Consider the following 25301-nt stretch of genomic DNA (forward strand, 5'->3'; position numbering starts at 1 on the left):
ACCGGCTTCCGAGGAAGTCCTTCGCAGCACCAAATCCCAACATAAACCGATGCCTTCTTTCATGGATACTGTTCTTTCTAAACCAACAGACTTCCTTAGGCCCAGGGGTTGAACCACCCCCAAGAAACTACCTTCCAGCCATTCTTTGGTGGCTGCTCCCTTGCCTCAGTCACAAATGCTTAAAATGGCAGAGGACCTTATGCTGATTAGGGGAAGTCAAGACACTCCCTCAAAAAGAAAAAGAGATCTGTCTCCAAAAGTTTTGTCTGAACAAGAGTCAGATGAATCTGATGCACTATGAAGACAATGCAGCCCCTCTCTACATATGAGGATCCTGATGCAGAGGAATCTATTCCTTCAGCCTATCCCCCAGAGGATTTTTCCTTTGGGGCAACCATGCATACTTTAAGAGAGCATTTCAGATGGGAGAGTCAAGACTAGCCACAGTCTAAAAAGAGACTCAGAGGGTTCCTGGGCCTTCCACAGCACAGGCCCTTAGCCATCCCCCCAGTCCTAGATGTGGTAGATGATGTCTTCCTTGAATCCAGCTTGACTCCGGGCGCCCTCCCTCCTGCTCCCAGAAAGCCAGACAGGTACTACGGAGTCCCTGACTCTCACAAATATCCATTTAAGAACCCAACAGTGGACCCTGAGGTCATTACTCAAGGCCCAAAAAGGGTTAAAGCTACTTCAGCTAAGAATCTCACACCCTCAGACAGGGATTCCAGAGCACTGGACAGATGGGGTAAAAAAGTATATACCTCAGGTACTCTTGCTATCAGGGCACTAAATTGTCAGTTCCATATGCTTAAATATCAGCAACATACTTTGGAACTCCTTAAACAAAAAAATTCCTCCTTTCCTGCATGGGCAGAATCTAAAGATTTTCAGGAATTAATGCACTCTGCTGGTCAAGTAACTAAACACACTTTGCACTGCGGTTTTGATGCCCTAGAAGCTTCTTGCAGGGCAGCAGTTACTAGATCTGTTATTAGAAGACATGCATGGCTTAAGGAACAACCCATGTCAAATCAAAATTGTTGGATGCACCCTTGCACAAAGATAACTTATTTGGTACTAAAGCAGAAGAGGTGTTAAAAGATGGAAGAAAAAGCAAAATCTATGCAGACTGTTAAAGATTTCCTACTGGTACAGCCCCCTAGGTTCAGCAGGCGTTTTCCTTCCAAGCACTGGCCCTTTCCTGCACCTAGTAAACAGGCCAGCCTAGGCCCCGTGGAAACAGACCTCCAAAACAGCAGTCCCATGGGTTGCAGAGATCTAAGCAGTAGACTGCCTCCACTTCAAAACCAGGGAGTTCTAAACCACCCCCTTATGGCAAAAACTCAGTGACTCACCCCCTCCCTACTTCGCCTCTGCCCACCATCACATACCCCTAGTAGGAAAAGTCTCCTTTCATGCAATCATCTGGGCCACCATTGCCAAGGACCAGTTGGTTCTGAATGTTGTGTCTCAGGGGTATAAATTCTCCTTTCACACCCTTCCAATCCTTCAAAGGGTTCCCAGATCTACCACCAAATCAGTGGGCAAAGGCTCAAAAGCAAATCCATACCCTGCAGTCCTTGGGAACAGTAGAACATGTTCCTGCAGAGGAGATAGGTCAAGGCTTCTACTCCAGACTTTTTCTGGTACCCAGAAAAGAGGGCACCTGGAGCCCCATCCTCTATCTGTCCATTCTAAACACCTTCCTGGTGTGCCCAAAATTCAAAATGCTCACCCTCCAGCAGCTGCCTCCCATGCTGTCCAAGGACGCTTGGCTAGTCACCCTGAACCTAAACCTGCAGAAAATATATTCGCTTCAGGGCAGGATCTCAACACTTTTAGTTCTCTGCAGTTCCATTTGGCTTATCTACTGCTCCCAGAGTTTTTACAAAATGCCTGGCTCCGGCCATTGTTTTTTGCAGACAAAGAAATATTCAAATTTATCCCAACTTGGATGACTCCCTTAATCAGGCAGACAGCCAGGAAAAGCTGCTGAAAGACCTGGCCTTTGTAAAGGACATACTAACTTTCTTAGAGTACGCAATCAAAGAAAAGAAATCCAAACAGGTACCCACCAAAAGGATAATCTTCCTGGGAGCAAGTCTGGACACAGCATCGCAGATGGCATGCCTAACACCAGAGAAACAAAGTTTCCTATCAGCTTACTTCTCTCAACTGGCCACCAGGCCCAAGCTTTCTGCAAGCCCTGGGGTTCGTGGCATCTTTCATACTCCTTATTCAGTATGCCAGAGTGCATATGAGGAACCTTCAGTGGTACCTAAAGAACTGTTGGTGTCAACACTCTCAAGATCTTGAAACTCTCTTACCTATTATTCCTTGCCTGAGGGAGGAATTTTGTTGGTGGACAACAGCCTGCTCCCACAACAACAGACTGCCCTTCTCCTCACACCCCGCCGCCCAGACCCTCACCACAGATGCATCAGACTATGCTTGGGGTGCACACCTTGATGGCAGGTGCAGTCAGGGCCAGTGGAACCCCCAGCAACTGCCCCTGCACATCAGATGATGGCTGTGCAGTAGGCCTTGATAGCTTTCAAACCCCTTCTCTCTCCAGGGGTTCTCCTGATCAAAACAGACAACACTACAGTGATGTGGTACATCAACAAGCAGGGAGGGACTCACTCCTACCCGCTCTGCAGACTGGCCATGACTCTTTGGTTCACAGCCTCTTCCATGCATCTACACCTTTTAGCACAATACCTGCCAGGCTCTCTCAGCTCCCTGGCACACCAATTAAGCAGAAAACTGTTGGACCCCCATGAGTGGCAGCTCAACAGAAACACCTTCTTACTAATAACTCAGAAATGGGGAACCCCGGAGGTCAACCTCTTTGCTTCCCACTCCAACCATCAGTTCATCAAATTCTGCACCAGGGAGCATCACTGCATGGCATGGAAAGTAGATGCCCTGTCCTTCTCCTGGGTAAACCTCTCGGTCTGTGCCTTTCCTCCCCTACCTCTCATTCCCAAGGTACTGATCAAAATAAGAGAGGAAAAACCAAGGACCATTCTCATAGCTCCAGACTGGCCCAGACAGCACTGGTACCCCTTGCTGAGCAGCCTGTCCCCAGTGCCCCCATGGAATCTTCATCAGGTTCCCAACCTCCTAACCCAAAGGGCAGGGGGGAATTCATGTACCCACAATTGCAGACACTCAGTTTGACAGCTTGGCTTATAACCTGACCCCTGATCAAGCTGCCCTCCAAAGTAAACAGGTTCTGGATGTTATCCAAGAGGCCAGACACCCTAGCACCAGAAAGTCTTATGCAGATAAATGGAAAAGGTTCTGCACCTGGATCCAGGCTAAGGGAGCCAATACGGCACAGCCCTCCATCCCTCTCATCCTGGATTACTTAGCTGAACTACTACACAGTGGTCTCACTTTCTCCCCTATAAAAATTCACGCCTCTGTAATTTCTGCTCATTTTCCCACTGAGCAGCCTCTTTTTTTCACACCCTCTGATCAAGCAGGCCCTCAGAGGGGTTAACAACTTGAGGCCCCCCAGAAGGACACCAACACTGGGTTGGGATCTTAACTTTGTAAAAGTTCACCCTGCCTCCATTCAAACCAGCTTCTTCTGCAGAGCTAAAATTTCTCTCCTGGAAGACAGCCTTCTTCCTGGACATCACTTCAGCCAGAAGAGTCTCTGAGCTGCAAGCACTCATGGCAGTGGAACCCTTCATCATCTTCCATGCAGACAGGGTATCCCTCAGGACTAATCCATTCTTCATGCTCAAGGTGGTATCCAGTGTGGCTCTCAACCAATCCATCCATTTGCCCACCTTCTTTCCTAACCCTCAAAACAAGGGGGAAAGGATTCTGCACTCTAGATGAGCACAGACAGCTCAGATACTATCTGGACAGGACTAAACCCTTCAGAAAATCTGATCAACTGCTGGTTAGCTTTGCTTCAGGGGCAGTGGGCAAAGCCATCTCCAAGCAAACCATTTCCAAATGGATAGCACACTGCATCCATTTCTGCTACAAGCAACATGACAACCCTCCCCCCAAGGGGGCCAAGACCCATTACACCAGAGCAGCCTCCACCTCTGCAGCATTCTTCAGAGGGGTCCCCAACAGGGACATTCTGGAGGCTGCCACCTGAACATGTGTTCACACCTTTACCAAACATTCCCACCTGCCTCTCTTTTCTAAATCCAGGGCAGGTTTTGCCCCTGCAGTCTTACAGGGCATGTTAGCCAGCTCCTAGCTTCCTTGACTACATCCACCCATTTTCTCAGTTTTGGGAATCTACCCAAATGTGATGACTGCAACAGTGAAACATGAACATAGTACAGTTGTGTACACTTACCATAAATATAGATGTTCGAGTGTCTTCACTGTTTCAGTCCTGGTTTTCCTTCCTCCTTCCCTGTTTTTTTCTTTGTTACCTTTCTTACTTGTTGTTCTTTCCTTAGAAGAGGCATATTGGTATCTTTTCCACTAGTGGGGTCCTGCCACCAGAGCTTGGCCTCCTACTTTGGGGGCTCTTGACCGGTTAGGGCAAGAAAAACTGATGTAATGGCATCGGCTGCTTTCCTTTATACCCCTGACGACCTGACGTCAGGCTTCAAGTGACAGCAACTGACTCAGAAATACTAAGTCTCTGGTATTCAGGCTGGCTGAGGGCTACCCCAGCAGGGATAACCCAAATGTGATGACTGCAATAGTGAAGACACTCTAACATCTACATTTATGGTAAATGTACACAACTGTACTTTACTAGGCTTGTAGTTGACGAGACCATTGAGAAGTCTAGACCGGTTTCCCAGGTATCCCAAAGCACTGCCAGGTTAAGTGGCTTTCTGAGACTCCCACATTATGCAGTCAGTGGCTAAGGGATTCAAAACATGGACAACAAGAAGCAACTTATTAACAGCTCACAGGCGTAATCTTGTTAGCTAACTGCCCAGAGTTTGAACTTGGGTGGCCCTTGAGAAAGGGTTACTAGGGCTTATTGACTTAAAGCCCTAAAAGCATGGTGTTCAGACTGTAGAGACATGTAATGAATTAGGGAATCTGTGGTTAAATTCCACTGTGCTGGTATGAGGATTTGTTATTATCTTTTTTTGACTACACTACCTTTATGCAGTTGGCTGTTTTGTTCCTTTGTTGGGATGAGAGCCAAGCATCCTTGGCTAGACAGGAGTGTTATGACCCATTTGTTCTTGCCTGAAATGCCTTAATTAACTAATTTGTTCCTCCAGTGTTGAGAGTCTGTATGGTGTGGGCCAGCTTACCTGTTTTTTGGTGTGACCTACCCTCCAATGCAGACTACCCCCCCCCCCCCGTTTTGTTCCTTTGTTGGGGTGAGAGCCAAGCATCCGTGGCTAGGCAGGAGTGTTATGACCCATTTGTTCTTGCCTGAAATGCCTTAATTAACTAATTTGTTCCTCCAGTGTTGAGAGTCTGTATGGTGTGGGCCAGCTTACCTGTCTTTTGGTGTGACCTACCCTCCAATGCAGACTACCCCCCCCCCCCCCCCCAGAGATGGCTGACTGAGCTCTGCTCTGTGCCATTGGCAGCAGTGTTTTCACAGGCTCATGTTCCATGCCTGTAAGACCTAGCACTCCCACTAGGTGTCACCCAAGTGGCAAGCCAGAGCTACCTCCTTCCCCTAGGTTGGGTGGGCTGTCAAAGGACCCTCACCCCTTCTTCCAGATGTTCGTGTTTCACTGTTGCAGTCATGACTGTAGGGTTCTCCCCTGCCGGCAGGCAGCCCCCGGTTGGCCAGAATCCCAAAGTCTGGGTCCGGCGTCGGCTGTTCAACCCCGCTCCCTGACGTCAGAGCGCCAGGAGTATAAAGCTGACAGCCGACGCCATCTTCTCCAGTCTTTCTTGCCTTGCGGTGAAAGCAGTTCGCAAGTGCCGGTCGGTTGACTCCTGCCGAATATTTCTACGTACTTCGGTCCGAAGATTTTCTTCTCCACTCAAAGCTAAGTACCCCGTTGGGGAAACTTTTTTCTTGCTCCACTCCGATGTCAGAAAAAGTTAATAATTGTATTTCATGTGGGAAGCAAATACCTCATAAGGATTTTCATTCTTACTGTATTCCTTGCTTGGACCCTGACCACGACATAGCTAGTTGTCGGTTTTGTGCTAGATTCAATCAACGTACAATTAAGCGAAGGTACGATTTTGCCTTTCATTACTTCGGTAGACGCTTTAACTACAAAATGTCATCGGATACGCTTCCATCTACCGGAGTGCACAAGCGTCGCAAGGATAAAGACAGGCCTCCGAGGTCCAAATCTGATGATAGCGCACATGTGGAGCCAGCTTCAGGTTCGGCCGTCGTCAGTGAGGCGCTTTTGCAGCCCCTGTCGTCGGCCATTTCAGAACAGATGGCCGAAACGGACTCTCATGAGGAGCCAACCAGGCCTTTAAATATCTCTGTTGCAGGACCTTCGGACAACGCTCCTTTGGATGGGTCCGGAGCCGCTGTGCAGGTACCGGCTTCCGAAGGGGTTTTCAGGCCTACTCAGCTTCAGGTAAAGGCAAAGCCAAGGACAAAGGCAAAGAATCCTTCTAAATCAAAGACTTCAACACAGGCTTCTTCTGAACCAGCTTCCAAGTCACAGAAACAGTTACTCAAGATGGCGGAGGATTTACTTACAATGATTAGGGGATCTCCTCCCCCTCCAGACAAAAGGCCAAGGCAGGATGTTTATTATGATTCCTCTGATCAGGCTTCTGTTTCCTCAGTTTCTTCTTCTGATCAGGAATATTCTTTTCCTCCTTATGAGGATTCTGATACGGAAGAATCCATTCCTTCAGCTTCTCCTCCTGAGGATTTTTCTTTTGGGGAAACTCTGCATGAAATGAGGGAACATTTCCACTGGGAGGGACAGGAGTATTCAGAATCCAAGAAAAGATTGAGGGATTTTCTTCCCCAACATAGACCCCTGGCTATTCCTCCTGTTTTGGATATTGTGGATGATGCCTTTTCGGAGGCTAATTTAACTCCTGATTCTTTTCCTCCTACTCATGTTAAGCCTGATAGGTACTACAGTGTTCCTGATTCCCATCAGTTTTTATACAAGAATCCTACTGCTGACCCTGAAACCATTTCTCAGGGTCCTAAGGGTGTTAAGGCCGCTACTGCTAAAAATCCTATTCCTACTGAAAAGGATTCTCGAGCCTTGGAAAGGGAGGGCAAAAAGGTGTACACTTCTGCTACTTTGTCCATTAGGGCTTTACACTGTCAGATGTTCTTCATCTCACATTGCTGCAGTCCTTACACTTGGGTAGTCCGCTGTCCTCGGTCGGCCCGAATATCAAAGTATAAGGCTGACGTCGGTCAAGGCGCATTAGACTGACATCAGGACGTCAGGGTACAAATGCGCATGACCGACGTCATATCCTCAGTCTTTTTTGCCGCATGGTCCGATGCAGAAGCAGCGTTGCAAGTGCCGTTCGGCGTTCTGAAATTTTTCAATTGGAGTTTCAGACCGAGTCAAAGTTGGCTAAGTACCCGTTGGGGAATATTTTAGTTTTTTCTTGCCTCAGTGGTTTACCGGATGTCAGAAAAAGTGAATAACTGTATTTCTTGTGGGAAACAGATACCGCATAGAGATTGTCATACTTTGTGTATTCCTGGTTTGGGGCCTGAGCACGACGTTGTTGGGTGTCGCTTTTGTGCTAGGTTCAATAAGCGCACTATTAAGCGAAGGTTAGATTGTGCCAGGTTAGTCTTCGGGAAGCGGTGCAATTATAATATGCCGTCGGATGCTCCGACGCCCGCTTCTTCAAAGAAGCGCAAAGACAAAGCAGCTAAGCCCAGGCAAGAAGAGTCGTCCGTACCGGACGCCGGTTCTTTGGAGGTGCCGGTGGAACCGGGGGTTCCACCGGAGGTTTCTCTGGAGTCCCAGGGGGAGACTTTGTTATTGCAGGATGTGGCCTCTCAGGAGGCAGGTCAGGCTGAAGGGGCTTCTCAGGTTACTGTACTCCCCTCCCTTCCTAGGGTGGTCAGGCCCTCTCCTTCTGTTTCCAAGGCTTCTCCCAGAGGCAGGCCAGGTTTAGCTTCTGTTGGTGTCACTCCTAGTTCATCAGGATCTGTGCCCAAGAAGCACATGCTTAAAATGGCAGAAGATTTAATTACTTTAATTAGAGGTTCTTTGCCCTCCTGATAAGAGGCCTAGGGTGGAACCAGAGTTGGGGAGTTTTGAGCAGGCTTGGATGTTTCAGAGTCTTGCTGAAGACTTGCAGGAGTATTCTCCTTATTCTGATTCTGATGTGGATGATTCTACTCCTTCCGCTTCTCCTCCAGAGGATTTTTCTTTTTCAGAGACTCTTCATTCCATGAGGGAACATTTTAAGTGGGAAGGTCAGGACTTCTCTGATTCCAGGAAAAGGCTTAGGGAATTTTTGTTTTACCCCAGCATAGGCCTTTGGCTATACCTCCTGTTCTGGATGTTGTGGAAGATGTGTTTGCAGAGGCTTCTCTTAATCCTGATTCTTTGCCTCCTGCTCCTGTTAAACCGGATAGGTATTACAGGGTGCCTGAAGCTCATAAATATCTTTTTAAGAGTCCTAGGGCGGACCCAGAAACTGTTAGTCAAGGGCCTAAGGGTGTCAAGGCTTCTGTTGTAAAAAATCCGGTTCCTCCAGATAAAGAGGCCAGGGCTTTGGATAGATGGGGAAAGAAAGTCTATACTTCTTCCACCTTAGCTATGAGGGCTTTGAATTGCCAGTTTCACATGTTGAAATACCAAAACTATCTACTTTCTCAATTGAAGTCTAAGGTAGATGCTCTGGCGGAAGGTATTGAGTGTAAGGAATTACAGGACTTGGTACATGTTTCTGAACAGGTGGGTAAGCATTCTTTGCAATGTGGTTTTGATGCTGTACAAGCCTCATCTAGGGTGGCTGCCACTGGGTCAGTTCTTCGCAGGCACGCCTGGCTGAGGGATCAGAATTTATCTGACCATGTTAAGACAAGGATTTTAGATGCTCCTTTACAGTCTGATGTGTTGTTTGGTTCTCCTGTGGAGGCAGTCTTAAAGAAAATGGAAGACAAGGCTAAGTCTATGCAGACTGTTAAAGATTTTTTGCAGGTTCAGCCTCCGAAGTTTAGTAGGAATTGGCCTACCAAGGGGTGGACGTATCCTTCTTATGATTCCCAGTCTAGGGGTAGATCTAGACGTGGTAGGGGCAGAGCTCAGGGCTCTTTCAGGCCTAGAACAGGAGTTCACCTGCACAGTCTTCGGGTGAGGGCAGGGGTCAGTCCTTTCGTAAACAGGCCCAATGACCTACCTTTTCAGCTGCCAGAGCCTTCTCGTCTGGCAGCACCTTTGGGAGGAAGGTTGGCACTTTTCAAGGAAAATTGGAGTTTAATTACCCAAGACAGATGGGTATTGGATATCATACACCAAGGTTACAAGTTTTATTTCCATACCTTGCCTCCTTTCAAGGGCATGCCAGACGTTCCTCCTCAACAAAGAATAGAGGCTCACAAACAAATTTCTCTGCTACTTCAAATAGGGGCCATACAGCTGGTCCCTCTGCCAGAAGTGGGCCTAGGATTTTATTCTCGCCTGTTCCTAGTACCAAAGAAGGGGAACACGTGGAGACCAATTTTGGATTTATCTATCCTCAACACTTATCTGGACATTCCCAAGTTCAAAATGTTGACGTTACAACAGCTTTTACCTCTGCTGGGCAAAGATCACTGGATGGTGACTCTGGATCTCAAGGAGGCTTACCTTCATGTTCCTGTCAGACTAAGTTGCAGGAAGTATCTGCGTTTTCGGGCTGGGACTTCTCATTATCAGTTCTCTGCATTGCCCTTTGGCTTATCTACTGCGCCCAGAGTGTTCACGGAAGTTCTGGCTCCAGTGATAGCTTTCTTCAGGCTAAAAGGAATACAGATCTATCCTTATTTGGACGATTGCCTGATTCTGGCTCAAGGAAGGGACGAACTTCTTCATCATTTGCAATACGTGATAGCAGTGCTAAGATGCCTGGGGTATTCTGTGAACGAAATAAAGTCCAGTCTAGTACCCTCTCAGGACATGTGCTTTCTGGGTGTAAGACTGAATACAGCATCCCAGATGGCCTTTTTGACCCCAGACAAACAAAAGAATCTTTCCCTTTACTTCCATCAATTGTCTCATCAGTCCAGGCTGACTGCAAGGACAGTCCTTCTAGCCTTGGGGTTCATGGCATCTTGTATTCTGGTGCTTCCCAATGCCAAACTGCATATGAGGAAGCTACAATGGTATCTCAAAAATGTATGGACACAGCACTGCCAGGATATGGACACTGTCATTCAGATAATACCTTGCATTCAAAAGGAATTTTTGTGGTGGGCTCAGGAATGTCACCTAAACAAGGGACTCTCTGTGACCCGGCCAGAGGCGAGTCAGATTCTAACGACAGATGCCTCAGACAAAGCTTGGGGAGCTCATCTAAATGGAAAGTGGATACGAGACACGTGGCCTGCCAGACTACAACATCTACATATCAACCTGAAGGAGATGTTAGCAGTCCAATTTGCATTAATAGCTTTCAAGGATTTACTTCTTCCAGGGCAGGTGTTGATTCTAACAGACAACACAACTGTCATGTGGTACATCAACAAGCAAGGGGGAACACATTCTTATCCTCAATGCAGGCAAGCAATGATTTTGTGGGAGACTGCTCTCAGTTTACAGCTAAATCTTCAGGCAAGGTTTCTGCCGGGAGCACAGAACTCCTTAGCAGATGTGTTGAGCAGACGAATTATGGATCCCCACGAATGGAAATTGGATCCTCATGTATTTCAAAAATTGACAGTGTCATGGGGAACTCCAGACATAGATCTGTTCGCTTCTCCACTAAACTACCAGCTGCCAAAGTTTTGCACAAAAAGGTTTCATCCCACAGCCTGGAAAGTGGATGCTCTTTCTTTCAATTGGAGCAATCTTCATGTGTATGCCTTTCCACCTCTGCCTCTCCTCCCAAAGGTACTCCTAAAGGTCAGACAGGACAAGCCAAGGATGATTTTAATAGCTCCAGATTGGCCTCGACAGCACTGGTACCCTTTACTGAGAAGTCTGATGCAGGGAGCCTCCATGGCCTTTGCCTTCGATTCCACACCTGCTGTCTCAGGAGAACAGTCATTTACTCAATATCAAACTTCACTCTTCACCTAACAGCCTGGCATATTCTGTTTTGAACCCTGGAGGGTCTCAACTTCCACAGCGAGTTTTGAATGTTGTTTTGGAAGCCAGAAGGCCTAGTACAAGGAAAGTGTACGCAGATAAATGGAAGAGATTTTTATTTTGGAGTGCAGCAAAGGAATTTGATGTTTCTGAGCCTAATTTAAATGTGGCTCTTCAATATCTTACTGAGTTACTGGACAAAGGTTTGTCCTTCTCTTCTATTAAGGTTCATGCTGCAGCAATTTCTGCTCACTATGACTGTGACCCACCATTGTTTTCTCATCCTTTGTTCAAGCAATTTCTTAGAGGGGCAAAGAATATAAGACCCCCACATAGAGCTCCTACTCCTGCTTGGGATCTCAATTTTGTGTTGGAGAAACTCACTCTACAACCTTTTGAGCCTGCAGCTACTGCCGAGTTGAAATATTTATCATGGAAGACTGCCTTTTTGTTGGCCATTACCTCTGCAAGAAGGGTTTCTGAATTACAGGCCCTTATGGCAGTTGAGCCTTTCTTAATTTTCCATAAGGATAGGGTATCTTTGCGTACTAATCCTTCCTTTATGCCTAAAGTGGTTTCTAGTGTGGCTTTAAACCAAACTATTCATTTGCCTACTTTTTATGCAAATCCCCAAAATAAAGGGGAAAAGATTTTGCACACTTTAGATGTACACAGGCAGTTGCGGTATTATTTGAACAGAACTAAAGGGTTCAGGCAGTCTCAGCAGTTATTTGTTTCTTTTGCTTTGAGTTCTCAGGGCTAGCCTGTGTCCAAACAAACTATTTCTAAGTGGATTGGGTTTTGCATTGCTTTCTGTTATTCCCATCATGGTAAGGAGATTCCAACTGGGATTAGGCCTCATTCCACTAGGGCTACTGCCACTTCGACAGCTTTTTTAAGGGGGGTGGCAACTAAAGATATTTTGGAGGCAGCTACTTGGAGTTCAGTGCATACTTTCTCTAAGCATTATCACCTTCCACTTTACTCTAAATCTAGGGCTGGTTTTGCCACTGCTGTTTTACAGGGCATTTTGGCAGCTCCTGCTGCTTTATAGTTTTGCCATCCTCCCTTACCTCTGCTTTGGGATTCTACCCAAGTGTAAGGACTGCAGCAATGTGAGATGAAGAACATAGTACAGTTTTGTACCTACCATAAATGTAGATGTTCAAGATCCACATTGCTGCAGTCCAATACCTCCCTCCTTCCCTCTGTAGTTAGAGGGTTGTGTGGGTTGGGTTGTAAATATTGTGTTTATTGTATATATTGTACATATTATTAGTGCAAGGGTGGTGGGTTGGTTGGTTGCTGTATTTTGGTTTTGACCTTTCTTTTTGGGGTCTTCTGACATCTGGGGCAAGAAAAGACTGAGGATATGACGTCGGTCATGCGCATTTGTACCCTGACGTCCTGATGTCAGTCTAATGCGCCTTGACCGACGTCAGCCTTATACTTTGATATTCGGGCCGACCGAGGACAGCGGACTACCCAAGTGTAAGGACTGCAGCAATGTGGATCTTCGAACATCTACATTTATGGTAGGTACAAAACTGTACTTTTCATATGCTTAAATATCAGCAATTTCTCTTGTCTGTCTTAAAACAAAAATTTACTTCCATTTCTGCCTGTGCAGAGGATAAGGAATTACATGACTTATTGCATGCCACTGAACAAGTTTGGAAGCATGTTTTACACTGTGGATTTGATGCCTTGGAGGCTTCTTGTAGGGCTGCGGCCTCTGGCATAGTCATTAGAAGACATGCATGGCTAAAGGAACAAAATTTACCTGAACAAGTAAAGGCTAAATTATTGGATGCTCCTGTTCAGCATAATGTTTTGTTTGGATCTAAAGCTGAAGAGGTGATTAAAAAGATGGAGGATAAGGCGAAATCCATGCAAACAGTTAAAGATTTCTTACAAGTACAGCCTCCTAGATTTAGCAGGAATTGGCCATCAAAAAACTGGTCCTTTCCCTCTCAGGCCTCAAAGGGGTAGATATAGATGCTCCAGAGGGAGGCCTCAAACACAAGCTGCTTATAGACCAAGGCAGTGGACTGCTTCTACCCCTAGGGGAGGGGAGGACAGGCCACAGTCTCAAAGGAAACAAACTCAATGACTCCCTCTGTTGGGCTGCAGGAACGTCTTGCCTGGAAGCCCCTCTCGGAGGAAAACTCTCTCTTTTTACCAAAATTGGACTCAAATAACCCAGGACAAATGGGTTTTGGATGTGATTTTAAGAGGTTACAAATTCCATTTTCATACTTTGCCAATGCCAAGCGGATGGCCAGACCTTCCAAAACATCAATGGACGGAGGCCTTAAACCAGGTGGAAGCTCTTTTGGCTATGAATGCCATAGAACTGGTACCTCTTTCAGAGATGGGAAAAGGGTTTTACTCAAGGCTCTTTCTAGTCCCAAGAAAGCAAAATTCATGGAGACCCATTCTGGATCTGTCGGTCTTGAACACCTTTCTAGAGATTCCAAAATTCAAGATGCTTACTCTACAGCAGTTACTTCCAATGCTGTCCAAAGATGCATGGATGGTGACTTTGGATTTAAAGGAGGCATATTTACACATTCCCATCAGGCAGGATCGCAGAAAATACCTCGGGTTCAAGGCCGGATCGAGGCACTTTCAATTCTCTGCGCTGCCCTTTGGATTATCTACTGCGCCCAGGGTCTTCACCAAATGCCTGGCTCCAGTAGTAGCTTACTGCAGACTCAAGGGAATTCAAATTTACCCTTATCTGGACGATTGTCTAACTCAGGCAGACAGCAAGGATGTCTTACTCCAGCATCTAGACTTTGTACAAAACCTCCCCAAATTCCTGGGATTCTCTGTAAACAAAAAAAAGTCAAATTTGACACCATCACAACAGATAACTTTTCTGGGTGCTCTTCTAAACACTACAACCCAGATGGCATTTCTGACCTCCGAAAAACAATTACAGCTGGCATCAACTTTCAAAGCCTTGGCAACTCTAACCCATCTATCTGCAAGGAAATTCCTGCAGTCTTTGGGTTACATGGCCTCCTGCATCCTTCTCGTACCATATGCAAGACTACACATGAGGAAAATACAGTGGTACCTAAAAAGTGTATGGTCTCAGCATTACCACAGTTTGGACATACTGATTCCTGTCCTTCCTTGTCTTCAAAAGGAATTTCTTTGGTGGTCCAGGGCATGTGCTCTAAACAAAGGGAAGCCCTTCCGTCTACCTCCTGCCTCTCAAGATTCTAACCACGGACACCTCGGATTATGCTTGGGGAGCCCATTTTCAGGGAAATTGTCTGCAGGGCCTCTGGACAAAGGATCAGAAGCACCTGCATATCAACTTAAAGGAAATGTTAGCCATTCAGAAAGCTCTATTGGCCTTCAGGAATCTCATACAACCAGGACAACTACTAATACGGACAGACAACACTACAGTTATGTGGTACATAAACAAGCAAGGGGGATCTCATTCCTACCCCCTTTGCAGACTAGCCATGGATTTATGGAACACAGCTCTAGCTTGCAATCTGGATCTTCAAGCTCAGTTTCTACCAGGGAAACAAAACTTACTGGCAGATAGTTTGAGCAAAAACCTTTCGGATCCACACGAGTGGATGCTGGACACCAAAATATTCAGGATGATAACAGCAGTATGGGGATGTCCTCACATAGATCTCTTTGCATCCCATCTAAATCATCAGCTACAGAATTTTTGCACCAGGACATTCCACAGAGAGGCTTGGAAAGTGGATGCCCTGTCATTCAGTTGGAGGAACCTCTCGGGATATGCCTTTCCGCCTCTACCTCTTCTTCCATGAGTTTTATTGAAGATAAAACAGGACAAACCCAAGATGATAATCTTGTTGGCTCCGAATTGGCCTCGGCAGTTTTGGTATCCAACTCTAATAAACCTATGCCTGGAGCCCCCTTGGATTTTACCTCAGTCTCCGAACCTTCTGTCCCAACTTCAGGGTCAGGTTCTACACTCTCATGTCAGAACTCTCAGCCTGGCGGCCTGGTTAATCCAGGGCCTTTGATTTCTTCTTTCCTACCCAAGCAGGTTATGGATGTCATTTTGGAAGCCAGACGTCCTAGCACTAGGAAATCTTATGCAGGAAAATGGAAAAGATTTTGTTCCTGGATGCAGGCTCAGGATTCTGATCCTCTTCTTCCTAACATTACTTTAATTCTACTTTACTTGACGGATCTCTTACATAAGGGTCTCTCTTTCTCTTCCATTAAGATCCATGCTTCTGCTATTTCTGCTCATTATAATACAGGCCCTCCCATCTTTTCCCACCAGCTCATGAGTCAGTTCCTCAGAGGAGCTAAGAACTTAAGACCTCCTAGATCTCCTCCTATTCCTGCTTGGGATCTCAATTATGTTTTGGAAAAACTAACCTTGCCTCCTTTTGAGCCTGCCGCTTCTGCTGACATCAAGTTTTTATCTTGGAAGACAGCTATCCTGTTGGCACTAACCTCTGCCAGGAGAGTTTCAGAGTTACAAGCTCTTATGGCGGTGGAACCTTATATTATTTTTCATCAAGACAGGGTATCTTTGAAGACTAATCTGACCTTCATGCCTAAGGTGGTTTCCAAAGTGGATTTAAATCAAGCTATCCACTTGCCAGCCTTTTTCCCCACTCCTCAGAATAAAGGGGAAAGGATCCTACATTCCTTGGATGTACATCGACAGCTACGTTTTTACCTAAACAGAACCAAGGACATCAGAAAATCAGAACAATTGTTTGTTTCTTATGCTTCAAGTTCCCAAGGTAAAGCCATTTCTAAACAAACCATTTCTAAATGGATTGCTCATGGAATCGGATTTTGTTATTCACACCATGGAAAGCAAATCCCAGGGAGCATACGGACTCATTCCACCAGAGCTGCTGCCACTTCTGCAGCCTTCCTCAGGGGAGTTCCTACAAAGGACATTTTGGAAGCTGCAACTTGGAGTTCAGTGCATACTTTCTCTAAGCACTACAATTTGCCTCTCTACTCTAAGTCTAGGGCAGGCTTTGCCTCTGCAGTCTTGCAGGGCCTTTTAGCCACCCCTTCTTTATGACCACCTCCCTTTCTTTCAGCTTTGGGATTCTACCCTACAGTCATGACTGCAACAGTGAAACACGATGAACATAGTACAGTTGTGTACACCTACCATAAATGTAGATGTTCGAGTGTCTTCACTGTTGCAGTCTGTTCCTCCCTCCTGTCCCCTCTTATTTTTACTTTTGTGTGGTTCCTTTTTTCACCATTCTTCTGAGGTGTATTTGCAAAGGTTTTGGGACTCCTGACATCTGGGGCAAGAAAAACTGGAGAAGATGGCGTCGGCTGTCAGCTTTTATACTCCTGGCGCTCTGACGTCAGGGAGCGGGGTTGAACAGCCGACGCCGGACACAGACTTTGGGATTCTGGTCGACCGAGGACTGCCTGCCAGCAGGGGAGAACCCTACAGTCATGACTGCAACAGTGAAGACACTCGAACATCTACATTTATGGTAGGTGTACACAACTGTACTTTCCAGCTCTTATAGGTGCATGAGTCATTAGTCAAACTAGGGTTACCTATCGCTGCAGTCAGGGCTATATGTGTCTCTTTACTCCAAAGAGCTGGAGAGGATGTTTGACTTTCATTCACTTATTAGCTAAGATAGAATGTTTGTATGAGTATGTTTTATAAACGTGAACATGCAGTTAGACATGAATGAAGCAGAATGCAACAAACTGTCTACTCATTTTAGAGTCCTAATTTGTACTCCTTTTAGTTGTATACTAGCACCATGAGGGGGTGGCTTTAAGTAGATAACCTTGTGTGTGAAACTTCTCTTTTTTTTTTTTCCCTTGCAGTTTGTAAAAGCTGTATAGTGAAGTATTTACAGACAAGCAAGTACTGCCCAATGTGTAACCAAAAAATCCATGAGACTCAGCCACTTCTGAACCTGAAACTGGACCGGGTTATGCAAGACATCGTCTACAAGCTAGTGCCAGGTCTTCAGGAAAGTGAGTTTTTAACTTCTATTTTATTTCTGCCCTTGATAATTTGGTATTCTGACGGTTGTCTCAGTTATGTATTACGTTTTTTGGGTTATGGGTTAAAAAATAGCTTTAATCCATAAAGGGATCTGCTGTGTCATTCCAGATGGTGTATTTTTGCTGCATATTTTTAACCTGTAACTCTGGTGTTTCATGATAAGCACTTGGGGGTGGTAGTAAGTGTGGCTTGCCTTATTTCACACACTTGGAAAAGGGCTTTTATTGGAGCTGAATTTATTGAGACGTGTTCTGTCTTTGTCCTTTCTATTATTTGACCAGGACTGAATACATTTTTGAATTGTTTCTGTTAATCATTGTTTAACTGTGGTATACTAATGTCACTCTGAACAAATGCTATAGAATGAGGAGCAACTCAAGCATATTGGATCTGTAATTTTGCACGGGAAAGCCACACACCCAAGTGGCAGTCTACTTTCCATTAGGAAAAATAACTGATAGATATACAAGCTGTGTCATTGTTTAGCTTGACCTTAAATGTGATTGTCTTGAAAGCAGAGCATTCCGTTTCTTAGTCAGGCAAAGCTCTTTTGCTTACTGTGTTTGTTAATGTAGTTTGCTCTACTTGTACACATTGCTTTATGCTATTGATATGACCATCTGTCATTCAGATAGCTCTACTTCATTTAATAGTTAATAACCATCAGCTGACATAGCCATTCATGGTGGTCAACTGGTTTTCTTATCATGATGTTCATCGTGCATACAGCTGCAGTCATAACAGATGGGTTCTCCTGCCGTCAGGCGGGTCCTCGGTCGGCCGAATTCCAAATTCTAGGTCCGGCGTCTGTTGTCGTCGCTTCTTCCCTGACGTACGGGTATAAAAGAACCAGCCAACGCCATTTTCTTCAGTCTTTCTTGCCACGCGGTGCCCGAAGCAGAAGCAGTTCGCAAGTGCCGGTCGGCCAGCTCCTGAGATTACGAAAATTTGGAAACCGAAGTCTTCTTAAAAGCTAAGTACCCGTTGAAACTTTTCTTGCCTCAGACCGATGTCAGACAAAGTTAATAATTGTATTTCTTGTGGGAAGCAAATACCGCATAAGGATTTCCATTCCCTCTGTATTCCTTGCTTAGGCCCAGACCACGACGTCTCGGTCTGTCGCTTTTGTGCTACATTCAACAAACGCACTATTAAGCGTCGGGCGGAGTTCGCCCAGCATTTTTTTGGGAAAGCATTTAACTATACTATGTCGTCGGATACTCCGACTCCGGTTTTGTCTAAAAAACGCAAAGACAAGGACCGACACTAGAGGTCCGCGGCCTCTACTGACACCACGCCAAAGCCTACTACATGTGGTCCGGTTCTCAGCGAGGCGCCTACGCAGCCCCTGATTACCGACGACACATCTTTGGCGGTGTCTCCTGTACTCGAGGTCGCAGGCTCCTCGGCCCACACCCCGACTACAGATACCGAAGCCATTCTTGGCGTTGAAACACAGAATGTGGACAGGTCCACCTCCACTCAAGGTGTCTTCAGACCTTCCTCTTCTTTCTCCATCAAGGCTTTCACCAAGTCTAAAGCAACCATGCACTCTGTGACCAGCTACACAGGGCCCATCTCCAGGCCCCATGCCTAAGAAACAGATGCTTAAAATGGCTGAGGATTTAATTACTCTAATCAGAGGTTATCAGCCACCTCCGGACAAAAGGCCCAGAGTGGAGGAAGATTCCCCCTCCTCTGATCAGGGCTCCATTATTTCAGAACACTCTGATGATCAGGAACAGTCTTACTCCCCTTTTGAAGACTCTGATGCAGAGGAGTCTATTCCTTCTGTATCCCCCCCTGAGAATTACTCATTTGGGGAAACTTTGCATACCTTAAGGGAACACTTCCACTGGGAAGGCCAGGATTATTCAGATTCCAAGAAAAGGCTCAGGGAATTTCTTTTGTTACCCCAGCACAGGCCTCTGGCTATACCTCCTGTCTTGGACATCCTAGATGATGTTTACTCGGAGGCCTGCCTTAACCCGGACTCTCTACCTCCAGCTCCAGTTAAGCCTGACAGGTACTACAGGGTTCCTGACTCACACCAATTTCTATACAAAGCCATGCTGCTGACCTAGAAACCATCTCACAGGGGCCCAAGGGAGTTAAGGCCTCCATTGCCAAAAATCCATTGCCTTCGAGAGAGATTCCAGATCCTTAGAAAGGTGGGGAAAAAGGTATATACCTCGGCTACCTTATCCATGAGGGCCTTAAACTGTCAGTTTCATATGCTAAAATACCAACAGTTTTTGTTATCACAATTGAAAAGTAAAATGTCACAACCTGAACAACCAGACTTGACGGAGTTGCAGGATTTGATGCATAGTGCAGAACAAGTGGGTAAGCATACCTTACAATGTGGTTTTGATGCTCTAGAGGCCTCATGTAGAGCTGCTGTTACAGGCTCAGTCATACGTAGGCATGCCTGGCTCAAGGAACAAGCCTTGCCTGATCATGTCAAAGCTAAATTACTAGACGCCCCTCTTCAAAAGGATGTACTATTTGGGGCTAATGCTGAGGAACTATTACGAAAAATGGAGGAAAAGGCTAAATCAATGCAAACTGTGAAAGAATTTCTGCAGGTTCAACCCCCACGTTTTAGTAGAAATTGGCCTTCCAAAAACTGGTCCTTTCCTGCCACAGACAGACCCCAAAGAGGCAGATACAGGCGCCCGAGGGGCAGAGGACAATCACAAGGATCGTATAGAGGCAGACAATGGCAAGCTCCTACACAAAGAGGTGGTGAGGACAACTCGCAATCTTTCAGAAAGCAAACCCAATGACTTTCCCCTTTGCATGCCAACCAGGTCTCAAATGGCAGCCCCCTTAGGAGGAAAGCTGGCACTATTTTCAAAAAATTGGCATGTTGTCACAAAGGACAAATGGATCCTGGACATTATAAACAGAGGCTACAAATTCCATTTTCATACCCTTCCAAAAATGAGAGGCATGCCAAACCTGCCACACAATCAAAGGGCAGAGGCACAAAGGCAAATTTCAGATCTCATAAACATGAAAGCTATTCAAGAGGTACCTACACACGAACAAGGTCAAGGTTTTTATTCCAGGCTATTTCTGGTGCCAAGGAAGGGGAAAGATTGGAGACCTGTTTTGGATCTATCCATCCTAAACACATTCCTACTCGTATCAAAATTCAAGATGCTCACTCTACAGCAACTTCTTCCCATGCTGGGCAAGGAGTCTTGGCTGGTAACATTGGACCTCAAGGAGGCATAACCTGCATGTCCCAATCAGACAGAATTGCAGAAGATACCTTAGATTTCTTGCAGGTTCAACCCATTATCAATTCTCTGCTTTGCCTTTTGGCTTATCTACTGCGCCCAGAGTATTCACGAAATGCCTGGCATCAGTAATTGCCTACTGCAGACTTCAAGGGATACAAATATACCCTTATTTGGACGACTGCCTGATCCAAGCGGACAGCAAGCACATTCTTCTGAAACATCTGGCTTATGTAATAATGTTATTAAACTCTCTGGGATACACAGTCAACAAAGAGAAATCAAGGCTAATACCCTCTCGGAAGATAATTTTCCTGGGTGCCAATTTGGACACAAGCACCCAGATGGCCTACCTCACGCCAGAGAAGCAGGGGCAACTAATTCAATACTTCAGAACACTGGCAAATTGCACCAGGCTGACTGCAAGGAAAATCCTGCAGGCTCTGGGATTCATGGCATCTTGCATCTTACTAATCCCATGTGCAAAGGTGCATATGAGAAAACTACAATGGTACCTAAAAAACATATGGTCTCAACACAGCCACAGTTTGGAAACAATAATACCACTAATTCCATGTCTGCAAAAGGAATTTCTGTGGTGGGCTCAAGCATGTCAAACAAACACAGGTCTTCCATTCAGCAAGCCTCAAGCAAATCAAGTCATCACAACAGACGCCTCGGACTACGCCTGGGGGGCGCACATGACAGACGCATTCAGGACAAATGGTCCCAAAAAGAAAAGCACCTTCACATCAATCAAAAAGAAATGCTAGCAGTAATAAATGCTTTTATAGCTTTCAAGGACCTTCTACAACCAGGTCAACTATTGATAAGAACGGACAACACCACAGTTATGTGGTACATAAACAAGCAGGGAGGAACACATTCTTACCCCCTATGCAGACTGGCCATGTCACTTTGGAACATGGCCATGGACTTACAAATGGAACTACAAGCACAGTACTTGGCCAGGCAAGGAAAACACGCTGGCAGACAACCTAAGCAGGAACATGACAGATCCACACGAATGGAAGTTGCATCCAAAAGTTTTTACAGAAATAATCCAAGAATGGGGAAGGCCAGACATAGATCTCTTTGCCTCCCACAAAAATCATCAATTGACAAAATTCTGCTCAAGGATCTTCCATCCAAAGGCCTGGAGAGTGGACGCTCTCTCTTTCAGTTGGACATCAATGACATTTTATGCCTTCCCGCCTCTTCCTCTGCTGCCCAAAGTTCTATTGAAGACCAGAGCAGACAGACCAAAGATGATCCTCATTGCCCCGGACTGGCCAAGGCAACACTGGTACCCACTCCTGAGGAGCCTGACGCATTCCCCACCATGGACCCTGCCTCTAATGCCTCTTCTTCTGACTCAGCACAGCTTCAAAACTCTTCACAGTCAGCTAAAAACACTCAATCTAGCCGCATGGAAGATTCCTTAGCATCACAGCAGGCCCTACTCTCCAAGGAGGTGCAGGATGTCATTTTGGAGGCCAGAAGGCCATCAACTAGAAAAGCTTACTCCGCAAAATGGAAACGTTTTTGTGTCTGGAATGAGAAAAAGGGCCAGGACCCTGGAAAACTGAATTTACCTCAAATACTACAATATTTGGCTGAACTGCTAAGCAGTGGACTTTCTTTCTCCTCCATCAAAGTACATGCCTCAGCCATTTCTGCAGAATACAACACTGATCCACCTTTATTCTCTCACCCTCTCTTAAGACACTTCCTCAGAGGGGCTAAGAATTTAAGACCTCCAAGGAAACAACCAATACCTGCTTGGGATCTTAATTTCATTCTGGAAAAACTGACCTTGCCTCGTTTAGAGCCAGCTGCCTCATCAGATTTGCAATATTTGTCCTGGAAAACAGCTTTCCTTCTGGCTTTCACCTCAGCTCGTAGAGTTTCAGAACTACAGGCTCTCATGGCTGTCCAGCCTTTTATCATCTTCCATCAGGACAGAGTTTCCTTACGAACCAACCCGTCCTTTATGCCTAAAGTGGTATCCAGGGTAGCTTTAAATCAGGCCATACATTTACCTACTTTTTATCCTAATCCTCAAAACAAAGGGGAGAGATTACTACATTCCTTGGACATCCGCAGACAACTGCGTTATTATTTGGACAGAACAAAGCCTTTCAGAAAATCAGAACAGCTCTTTGTGGCCTATGCGGTAGGAGCTTTAGGAAAGCCAATTTCCAAACAGACAATCTCAAAATGGATAGCCCACTGCATACGCTTTTGCTATTCTTTTCATGGCAAAACTGTACCTACAAGCATTAGAACCCATTCCACCAGGGCCACAGCCACCTCTGCAGCCTTCCTCAGAGGAGTACCTACCAAGGATATTTTGGAAGCAGCCACTTGGAGTTCTGTGCATACCTTCTCCAAGCATTACAACCTACCGTTACGCATTACAACCTACCGTTATACTCCAAATCTAGAGCAGGCTTTGCCACTGCAGTCTTGCAGGGCATTTTGGCTCCTCCTAGTTCCTCCTAGTGCCTACCACCCCTTTCTTAGCTTTGGGATTCTACCCATCTGTTATGACTGCAGCTGTATGCACGATGAACATAGTACAGTTTTGTACCTACCATAAATGTAGATGTTCGAGTGCTAATACAGCTGCAGTCCATGTTTCCCTCCCTCCTTCCCCTCTAGGGGTATTCTTTTATGGTGTATTTGCTTACAACTACTGTTTTTTGATTATATTGCATTGCATTATTACATAATTTTATGTATTGCCTTCCTTCTGTGGGCACCTGACATCTGGGGCAAGAAAAACTGAAGAAAATGGCGTCTGCTGGTTCTTTTATACCACTGTCGCACTGACGTCAGGGAAGAAGCGACGACAACCGACGCCGGACCTAGACTTTGGAATTCGGCCGACTGAGGACCCGCCTGACGGCAGGAGAACCCATCTGTTATGACTGCAGCTGTATTAGCACTTGAACATCTACACTTATGGTAGGTACAAAACTGTACTTTCTTAATATCCACTTCAGTAAGCCCAAGACTGTGCTATTTTGTACTCTGACATGTCTGGTCTTAATGATACTTGATTAGTTTATTAGAACTCCAAATGGCACAAAAGTTGAAACACAAATATTAAAAATATCTATCTTTTATGTTTGCCAGATGTAGAAGAGCATTCAGCAAAAACAATTTTTTTTTGAGACATGATGCAGGGTATCCAGTTGTTAAACAAGTGAAGTGCAAAAGGCATCTGTGTGAGGTCATGGTGTAGCAGGCAGTGGGAATTTGCCCTTTCCTCACAGTAGTGTGATCTTAGAGTTGATACATATACGTTGCAGGGGACATGGAGATGTAACTGGGTTTTCCCCTGCATAAAAATTATTTATTTTTTATTTTTATTTTTATTTTTTAGGTTTTGAGTTTTTACTTTTAGGATTGCTGCTTGTGCTTCATACATCTGACTAAGATTATTGGTGTGTGTGTGTAGATAGTTAAATAAAAATTAAAACATGTTCTAGGTACATAGCACTGATTGCAAGCTGACTATTATAAATAATAAATGAATGGAAATGCAGCTTGTGGAGAATGAGTGATTCTGACCTAAAGTGCTGTATTCCATAAAATTCGTGTGTTCGTAAAATACTTGGTACAAATGTATTTGTTGTTTTATTTTATTTTATCCTTTCTTAACCAGGTTAGGTTAGTCCCACTAGGCTAGTAGCCTATTTTCAGGGGAGGCGCAAGGTGGTATTAATACTACTAGGAGAAATTTGGTCAGGGCATCAGGGAACTGCTACACTTTTCGACAGGTGCCAAGGTATCTTTTACATACACGTGAGCTACCACAAGTTCAAGCAGGTGGGGCTTCAGTTTAACATAACATCCAAAGGTCAGAATTTATTTATATTATTCACAGAAAAATGGAAAGTTACTGTTTCATCATTGTCATGATTTAGAGTAACAACAGATGTGTGATTAATAGGATCATTGCTGCATAACATAATCTTGCCTCCTGGTACTGTGTGCATGTTTGGTCTGATAACTGTACTTTGGCTCTTTTTCTGGTCTTTTGACAGTTCTCAATCTGTTATCCGAAAATGTGGAACACTACCTCTCGTAAGGTGGAACAAATGCACAAACTGAACACGTGCTAATGGTTAAATATTCTTTTAATGAATTACTATGATATAGTATAGATTCGTAGGTTCAGAGGATGATGCTAGGCTATTTGCCAGGAAGCCCTTTTAAGCTTAGCCAAGAATTTCACCCATGTCTTCTTCTTCTTCTTCTTTCAGCTGCTCCCGTTAGGGGTCGCCACAGCAGATCAACTGTTTCCATTTCTTCCTGTCCTCTGCATCTTGCTCTGTCACACCAACCACCTGCATGTCCTCTCTCACCACGTCCATAAACCTTATCTTAGGCCTTCCTCTTTTCCTGTTACCTGGCAGCTTCATCCTTAGCATCTTTTTCCCAATGTACTCTGCATCCCTCCTCAGCACATTTCCAAACCAACGTAATTTTGCCTCTCTGGCTTTGTCTCCAAACCTTCCAACCTGGGCTGACCCTCTAATTTACTTATTCCTAATCCTGTCCATACTCGTCATACCCAGTGCAAATCTTAACATCTTCAGCTCTGCCATGTCAAGCTCTGACTCCTGCCTTTTTGTCAATGCCACTGTCTCTAACCCATATAACATAGCTGGTCTCTCTACCCTCTTGTAGACCTTCCCTTTCACTCTTACTGGTACTCTTCTGTCACAAATCACTCCTGACACTCTTCTCCACCCACTCCATCCTGCCTGTACTCTCTTCTTCACCTCTCTTCCACACTCACCATTACTCTGAATTGTTGATCCCAAGTACCCATGTAAATAAATAAATATG

The 25301-nt window shown here is 45.3% G+C and overlaps 1 protein-coding gene across 2 annotated transcripts in view; it reads left to right on the plus strand.

Moving 5' to 3' along the window:
• Positions 1 to 25301, plus strand: part of PCGF1 (polycomb group ring finger 1) — a 1514627-nt gene that overhangs the window by 382581 nt on the left and 1106745 nt on the right. For both annotated transcript variants that reach the window (XM_044064289.1, XM_044064290.1), the window contains exon 3: positions 17007 to 17159. In XM_044064289.1, the coding sequence (XP_043920224.1) occupies positions 17007 to 17159 (153 nt within the window). The remainder of the gene's footprint in view (positions 1 to 17006; positions 17160 to 25301) is intronic.

This window comes from Protopterus annectens, chromosome 2.part2 (genome assembly GCF_019279795.1).
Source record: "Protopterus annectens isolate FY-2018-M chromosome 2.part2, PAN1.0, whole genome shotgun sequence".
Taxonomy (NCBI): Eukaryota; Metazoa; Chordata; order Ceratodontiformes; family Protopteridae; genus Protopterus; species Protopterus annectens.